Source organism: Malus domestica, chromosome 01, assembly GCF_042453785.1.
Source record: "Malus domestica chromosome 01, GDT2T_hap1".
NCBI classification, from domain to species: Eukaryota; Viridiplantae; Streptophyta; class Magnoliopsida; order Rosales; family Rosaceae; genus Malus; species Malus domestica.
In genome coordinates, this window is record NC_091661.1 from 4,111,461 (window position 1) to 4,120,262 (window position 8,802).

Consider the following 8,802-nt stretch of genomic DNA (forward strand, 5'->3'; position numbering starts at 1 on the left):
GTTTAAATATATGAAATCGATCTACTCAATGACACGAACACACACGTGTCGACCACACGCTGGACAGAAGCCAGACGCGCCGTCACGCGCCACCTAAAGGGGCTGCACAGAATGCCCACACGCCCGCAAGTACAGGCGTACTCGCCTTCCTCGTGATTTTCTGCAGTTTTGCAGATTTTTAGGCCAACTTCTAGGGCTTCTAACGAGCTCGATTTTCAACCAAATTCACTTCTACAAAAGCCAAATGAAAGCTAGAATTGTGATGTATCGATCCCAATTCACAGAAAGTTTGAATACGGTCCGTGTTGATAAAAATTTTTGCCTGAAAGTGGCCAAATGACCACGGTTGAAATTTTCCAAAAAACTGAAATTTTCTTCCCAACTTCCAGAGTTGATTTCTAACTCGTTACTTAACCAAACTCAGTGATTCAAAAGCCATTTTGAAGTTAGGAATGTAGAGAACAAGTTTGTACCTAGTAGGAGCCTAGATGTGGTAGAGGTTGACCGAAAAAATGGGTTGAAAGTAACCAAATGGTCATGGTCCTTGACTGAAAAAATGTGCAGATTCTTTGTCTTGAGTTTTCTGGGTAAAACCATACGTTCAAAACACAAACAAGAGATCAATATCAACCCATAGAAGTGAGATGAAGGTTCTAAGGGTTTCTCAAGGCTTACCTAAACCATGAATGGCCTGAATATCGTTATGTCAAACTCGCCGAGTCGACCATCCGAGTTGGTGAGTCAAAACTCATCTACACCAGATGTCAAGGACATGGTTGAGTTACCGGGACTGAGATGAGCACAATGGTGTAGTTTGTTTGTCATGTTTGTGAGTTTTGGTGTGATTTTGTGAAGAGTGAAAAGAAGAAGAGGGAGCTCGGCGAGGGAGGGAAGAAAGAGAGAGAGAGAGTGATGTGAGGTTGCTTTTCTGATTGGGGGACAGAAATGAGGGAGAGATGGGATTGGTGAGAGAGTGAAATAATGAAGGGGATGCACGGGATGGGATAAAAAGAGAATCCAAGGGATATGATTTCAGATCTTCTACAATAAAAGGAAATTGAAATCTATCCGAAGTAGATATTTTTACACTTTAAAATCTACGCCCACTCATACTAATGTGTACAATTTAAATGCGATAGCGAGAACTAAAAAGGAAAGTAATAAGAATAAGTCCACGTCACTTGCCAATAAGGGCATAATTGTCAAATTACATATTCGAGGAGAAATTACATATGAAAATTAGGGACGGGTCGTCACAATCTACCCCCCTTATAAAAATTTCAATACTGACTATCATCAAAGCCATAAAATAGACGTGGATATATATCTCACATACGCTCTTTTGTCTCCTAAGTGGCTTCCTCCACTGAGTGGTTCCTCAACAAAACCGTCACCATCCGCATGGTCTTGTTCCTAAGAACCTTATCCTTCCAATCAAGGATAGTCACTGGAACCTCATCATCTGGGTTGATCTCCAGTGGATGAGGAGGGATTACATGTGACGGATCAGAAACATACCTCCGTAACATCGATACATGAAACACCTTGTGCACTCTCACCAACTCTGGTGGCAAGGCAAGTCGATAAGCAACTTCATCGACTCATTCAATGATCTGTTACAGTCCGATGTACCTAGGGCTGAGCTTCCCTTTCTTTCCGAATCGCACAACACCTTTCCACGATGATAACTTCAAGAATACCCAATCACCAACTTTATAAACTCTGTTGGTAGAATGTCTGTGTTGATACTCTTCTGCCGATCCTGGGCAGCTTTCAGGTTAGCCTTTATCACCTGAATGTTTTGTGTCATCTCATCCACTATCTCAGGGCCCACCAAAACTTGCTCACCAACCTCAAACCAACAAAGTGGATTACGACATGGTTTCCCATGCAACGCTTCAAATAGTGCCATACCAATACTAGAATGGAAGTTGTTGTTGTACACGAACTCTATCAACGGTAAGTGCTTGTGCCAAGTGTAACTAAACTGTAGAACTGACGATCTCAACATATCTTCCAAAGTCTGGATAGTTCTCTCTGACTGCCCATCAGTGTGAGGATGATAGACGGTGTTGTAGAGTAATCTCGATCCCAAAGCTTCCTAAAAAACTACCAGAACTTTAAAGTAAATCGTGGATCCCGGTCAGAAATGATACTAACTGGGACTCTGTGGTACCTAACCACTTTAGAGACCGATCAGCCAACTGACTCAATGAGTAATTCTCACAAACGGGTATGAAGTGTGCTGACTTGGTAAGTCGATCAACCACCACCTAGATACCATCGTAACCATTTCGCGTATGAGGTAATTTGTACACGAAATCCCTTGTAATATCTTCCCATTTCCACTAAGGTATCGGGTGTGGTTGTAGTAATCCAAACGACTTTTTCCTTTCTGCCTTAACCTGCTGGCAAATTGCACAATGACTAACATACTCTGCAACTTCTTTTTTCATACCTGGCCAATAATAGAAATGTCGGATGGTATGATACATCTTGGTGCTCCCAGGATGCATCGCATACGCAGAAATATGCGCTTCATCCAATGTTTCTCTTCAGTTCCTTAACATTCAGTACATACATCCGTTCGCCTTGCATAAGCATGCCATCAGGATCTCTAATCCAGAGGTCCCTCTTTTTCCCATCTGACACTGCCTGTATCAATTACTGAGATTCTATATCGTTCCTCTGGGCTTCAAGAACACAATCCAACAGAACCAGTCTGACCTGAAAACTGGCAATTAGGGCCCCCCGACGTCCCTCTTTCAATGCTACTCCTGTGGATTTTAGGTCATCAAAAGAGGAATACGACTAGCACAAAGAGCATTACGTTGGCTATGAGACTTCCTACTAAGAGCATCAGCCACCGAATTGGCACGACCTGAGTGATACTCAATGGTGCAGTCATAATCACTGAACAACTCTACCCACCTCAGTTGCCGAAGATTGAGGTTCTGCTGATTGAAGATATACTTAAGGCTTTTGTGATCAGTGAAGATCTTACACTTTTTCCCATAAAGATAATGCCTCTAGATTTTCAAGGCATATATGATCGTTGCCAACTTAAGATCGTGAGTAGGATAGTTCTTCTCATGGGGCTTTAATTGCAGCAAAGCATAAGCAATCACTTTATCATGCTGCATTAACACACATCCAAGACCATTCAGATACGTATCATTGTAGATCTAAAAGTTCCCACCATTATCGGGAAGTGCTAAGACAGGCGCATGAGTGAGAAGATACTTCAATTGCTATAAACTCTGCTCACACTCACTACTCCATAAAAAAGGAACGTCTTTTCTAGTCAATTTTGTCATAGGTAGTGCTATGGTCGAAAAGTCTTTCACGAAGTGTCGATAATAACCAACAACACCAAGAAAGCTTCGAACTTCCGTAACTGTCCGAGGTTGTTCCCAATTTTCCACAGCTGCTATTTTCTGAGGATCCACAAGCACACCCTGAGTTGATACCATGTGCCCTAAAAATGACACTTGATCCAGCCAAAACTGACATTTACTGAACTTAGCATACAACCGATTTGCCCTTAGTGTCTTTAGAATCAAACGCAGATGCCTGACATGATCAGTTTCATTCTTCGAATACACCAAAATGTCATCTATGAAAACAATGACGAACTTGTCGAGATATGGATGGAATACTTGATTCATCAGGTTCATGAAAGCTGCTGGTGCATTAGTCAATCCAAATGGCATCAGTAGGAACTCATAATGACCATATCTAGTTCTGAAAGCTGTTTTCGGAACGTCGTCGCTTCTGATCTTCAATTGGTCACCAGACCTTAGATCAATCTTTGAGAACACACAAGCACCTTTGAGCTGATCAAAGAGGTCATCAATACGAGGTAACAGATAACGATTTTAATCGTCACCCGATTTAACTGCCTGTAATCGATGCACAACCTCAAAGTTCCATCTTTCTTTCTTACAAACAGAACTGGAGCTCCCCACAGGGAAGTGCTTGGCTGAATGAAACCCTTATCAACTAACTCTTGCAACTGAGTTTTAAGTTCCCTTAACTCTGCAAGAGCCATACAGTAAGGTGTAAGGGAAATAGGGTTATTACCTGGAAGTAGATCAATGGTGAACTCCACTTCACGATCTGGGGGTAAACCAGGTAATTCCTCGGGAAAAACATTGGGGAAGTGCCTAACTACTTCGACATCTTCCACAGATGCAGTAGTCTCCTACACTAGCACGACATAAGCTAAGTAACCTTGACAACCTTTATTCAACAGTTGTCTCACCCTTATGGCAGTGATAACTCCGTGCTTTAGACCACCGCGCTCACCGAAAAACGTAACAGTAGGCATGCCCGGTCGATGAAAAGTAACAACTTTCTCATAACAGTCCAACCTGGCATGATTGTAGTGTAACCAATCCATGCCTAAGATAACGTCAAAATCAACGATATCCAAAGGAACCAGATTAGCCGACATGACTACATCTTCGACAAGGATGGGACATCCTTGATATTCCCAACTAACATAACAGATTTCATCCATAGGCATTGAGAACTTCAACTCGTAATTGAGTAAAGTAGGATGTGGTTGAGTCGTTTGAGCAAACTTATGGGAAATAACTGAATGTGTAGCGCTAAAATCAATTAAAACTTTAGCAAAATGGCCTAGAACATTCAACGTACCTATGATCAAGTCCGGATAAGCCTGAGTATCCTGAAGGGTGATGTTGTTAACTCTTCCCTGAACTTGCTATCTGCCTCCAAGACCCATGTTTGCTTGAGTCTGATTACCTCGACCCTGATTACCTCGGCCCTGCTGGGGTGGATTTTTCTGTCTGCCTGAACCTCCACTGCTAGACGCTACGTCTAGGTTCTAATACTGCCCTCCAATATACATATGTGCTCCACCGCCTTGATACGGCGTATATCCTCCTTGGAACTGTGGATAACTTCCCTGAGTCTGATGATAGCCTCCCCAATAGTAGGGAACCTCAGGTGTATACTGGTATAGTCCTTCCTGACTCGGGGCTACGCCCCCTTGGTAGTGGAAAGCTCCACTGTGGCCTATCTGCTGACGGTTACCAGGTGCTGGAAGCTGTTATAGTGGGACTGTAGGTGGTAGATTAGCAAACTGATTCTTCTGATTCTGAGGATAATTATAGGCTATATACCCTGTTTGTCCGCAAGTGAAATATCATCTGCTTCTTCTCTTACACTCGCCATAGTGACGAGTGTTATACCTGCGACAAAACTGAACACCTGAACTGCTGGAGTTTCCTTGATTCTGAAAACGAGAACCACCAGCGAATTTGCCTCCTCTATGAGGTGTACCAGAGTTAGAACCCCCGCTCGAGGATCCAGAGCTATTTCCACTCCTTTTTAATGTTGGAAATGTGCCCTAAAGCCAATCATATGATGATACTTTACGGACATTTCACATGTTAAACTAATCTAGTTTACATATAAAGGGCATAAATTATTGTTTGAGCCGTCTCATATAAATGTTATATGCTTAAACGATAAAGTCCAAGGAATATGTGATTGGGAGAATGCAATCTAATGAAGTTAGATTCATGAGACCATTCTTTCGTAGACACATCCTAAACGTTCCTGGTCATAGGATTGCCAATTGGGCATTGACAGTCCGTTAAGATCAGTACGTGCTATGTCTTCTCTCAGGGAGAGTGACTAGTCTCGAGTCATTGGTGTGTGTGACATCAAGACAAGTACGTAGGTGCTCAATAGAGAATGAGTACACTGAACGCGGTCAACGAAGAGTTCTCATATTCATGTCACATGAGAACTCATGGTTGGGATAATGCAAAGTAGTCCTTTGACCTGAGGCATCACAGTTGTCTTGTGGTTAAGTCCTTGATCTTTGATTATGTCAAACGTCATTCCATTGGAGTGTCCACGACATCGTTGGGGTTAAGCCACTTAGCCATGGAGGCAAGTGAATGCGCAACAAGGGATCTCTAACCTTCAAACTGTTTGAGGGAGAATACTCTATGATATGATTTAGAATCTCTGGCCAGAGTATGAATGAGATTTAGAAAAGTCGTTCTAAATCACATTCAAGGTAATCATATAAGCACACGAATCACATTGGATAGTAGACATGAATAAATAAACTATCAAACCAAACAATGTGGTCAAGAGTATTGTATTAGAGAAAGACCGTATTGCATTTGTAATCCCAAACTGAATAGGTTTTCTCTACCTCTTCTGATTAGCTTGGGTAACCATGATATGCTGCAAGGTGTCACTCATGGTTTGTGGAAGCCCTAAACGTGTGTAATCACTAAAGGGAGAATTGAAAGTAAGTTTCAATTCACAATCGATATAAAATGGTTTTAATCGCCCACTGCCTCGCTAAAAGGAACCTAATGGATCGCACACCGTGTAAGGTGGAGATTGAAGAAACAATGGAGATGAGTAAGAATGATTAAATGGTTTAATCATTTATTTATGGCAAGGATTAATTAATATGTTAATTAATCAAACGAATAAGTTCGTTAAAGACCTCGGGATAGTTTTGGACATTAAGGCCCAATGGGCTTCGAACGTCAAGCCCATTGACTTAAGTTGTATAACAACTTAATGAATAATGATTCACAAAGGCCTAATTAGCCCAAAAATACCCTAGGGCCGGCCATGATGCTAAGGGTAGTGAACTTGGACTTATTTACAAGTTTGCCACTCAAATGAATAAAGGTATAAATATGACTTTATAGCCTAAAATTCATTAGGGTTTGTTTTGGAGAAAATTGGAGAGAACATGTCTCTCCATTTCTCTCTGAAGAGGCCGGCCACCTTGGGGGTGCATCTTGCAATCCCACTACTCCAAGGTCACTCATTTCTTCTCCAATCTCTCCTTGGTGAAGAGACTTAGAGGTTCCCTATTTTGGGAACTTGGAGAAACCTATTCATCCATCCAAATCCATAGATTTATTATGCAAGGAATGAAGGCCCTCTCTTTGGGTGATTAGCCTTTGCTTATGCAAAGAGGAATCTACAAAGGTACAATTTCAACTCACTTTGTTTTGAGTTGAGTTTTGGTTCACCAATCTACTAGGCTTTGAATTTCTTGGTTAATGTTTTGTTTTTAAGTGCATGCTAGCATGATTCCGCCTTTAATTGTTAATTGCATGCTTATTGATGTTGCTTAAATGAACATGTTTTCACAAAATCTTCCCACAAGTGGTATCAGAGCCTAGGTCTAGTAGTTGGTGAATCCTTTTGGGTTTTGTAGTTCATAGTTTGTGATTTAAAAGTTGTAATATGTTACAAGCTTTATTCTTGTTTTTTGAATGTAAATTTTGCTAGAAAATTTGCCATCTCAAATGTTGTAGATGTAGTTCATATGAGCATGAATATTGGAGCTAAAATTTGGTGCCATGACTTTGGGAATTTTCGGCCAAATACAAAGGGTGGATTTTTGGGTTCTTGTTTGACTTGTTAAAAGTGTTTTCAAGTGACTTTTGGAACCCTTATGTACCCTAGTTTGGTTAGATGTTATTTCCCTAAAGTTTGAATGGTTTTGGAATGTTTTTGGGTGAAAAAAATTCATGGAAAAATTTTGGGTTTTTCATGAATGTTCTTCATTGTTCTTGACATTTTTGCCAAGAACAAAAAGGTTTGTGTTTTGATTCAAAGTTTTGATTTATTTCATAAAGTTTATGTTTTATGCATTTTCAAATGTTTAAATGTTTTAGATATTTGTTTAAATGGCAATAGAAATAATGGTGGGTGTGAAAGGATTAAAACCCTTTCACACACACCACTTGTGCACTTGCATGCTTTATGTCAAACTACAAATCAACACACACATCACTCCATTTCTTCTTCCAAAACCGGCCCTCCCTCAAGTGGGAGTACTTTTGGGGCTTTTATGCAATTACATAAAGTTTTGATACTTTTGTGTATTTGCACTTTGGCCCAAAAGTTTACGTTTTTACGTTAAGGTCCAAAAACGCTAAAGGACAAATTGTTTTGATCCTTTAATGAAGTTTTTGCATTGATTAAATTTTGGGTTCTATTGTAATTACATGAAGTAGTGGACTTTTGTGTCTTTACAAAGTGACCCCAAAAGTTTTGCAACATAGCCCAAAAGTTGAGGTTAATTGCTTAATGACCCAAATAAGTTGTGGTTATTGCATGATGGCCCAAATTAGGTTGAGAACAAAATTGTTTTGTCTCTTTAAATGAGAATTGGATTTTCATTTTGTTTAGCTCCATTTAAATCAATTTTATGGATACAAAAACCAAATGAAAATGTTGCATTCAATTTAATTAGTTAAAGTGTTAATTAATTAAAGGGTGATTATGAACCTAAGCCTAATATAATTGAGCTATGTGAAAGGCCGTTTCAAATTTGTTTGAACCATGGGAATGTGTAGATTAATTTTGGTTGTAATTTGATTTGATCAAATGTTGTAAAAGGGCATAAGCTCTTCTTTACTTTAAAGTAATTTGTTTTATGCAAATGTTGTAATGAGCATAAGCTCACCTTTACTTTGAAGTACTTCTTTCTTGCTTTATTTGATATGCATGAAAATGAAGTAGTTGGGTCCAACGCCCCTAAGACAACACGCCTTAATGTGATTAAACTCGTAACTAAAATCAATCACCATCCCTAGACCGAGATTCAACACAAGGCTCGTGTTGAATCTAAACAAAGGTTCATAATCATCCTAAGGCCCTAAGGCAACTATATAGTCCATCAAATGAATGCAAAGGTTATGTTAGTAGTATCATATACTCTTGCTTTAAAAACCGTTTTATAAGCATAGTGGGAGTATTATATACAACTAAAAACAATGA

The 8,802-nt window shown here is 39.9% G+C and overlaps 1 protein-coding gene across 1 annotated transcript; it reads right to left on the minus strand.

Annotated features, from left to right (window-relative positions):
- Window positions 1-1,349: 1,349 nt before the first annotated feature.
- On the minus strand, window positions 1,350-4,456 carry LOC139196342 (uncharacterized). The gene is made up of 9 exons (XM_070822134.1): window positions 4,265-4,456; window positions 4,084-4,204; window positions 3,890-4,038; window positions 3,390-3,836; window positions 3,060-3,137; window positions 2,582-2,655; window positions 2,282-2,405; window positions 1,750-2,101; window positions 1,350-1,591 (listed from the first exon to the last, which is right to left on the minus strand). Exons 1-9 carry the CDS (start codon window positions 4,454-4,456, stop codon window positions 1,350-1,352), a joined length of 1,779 nt encoding a protein of 592 aa, XP_070678235.1.
- Between the last annotated feature and the right edge of the window lie 4,346 nt (window positions 4,457-8,802).

Excerpts from the sequence above, each read along its gene's own strand:
- LOC139196342 (XM_070822134.1), bottom strand. The coding sequence starts at position 4,456 with ATGTCGGCTAATCTGGTTCCTTTGGATATCGTTGATTTTGACGTTATC. Across the intron at positions 2,656-3,059 it reads CTACTCACGATCTTAAGTTG|GCAGTGTCAGATGGGAAAAA; the intron begins GCAACGATCATA and ends TAATTGATACAG. Across the intron at positions 1,592-1,749 it reads TGCCCAGGATCGGCAGAAGA|TTGCTTATCGACTTGCCTTG; the intron begins GTATCAACACAG and ends GAGTCGATGAAG.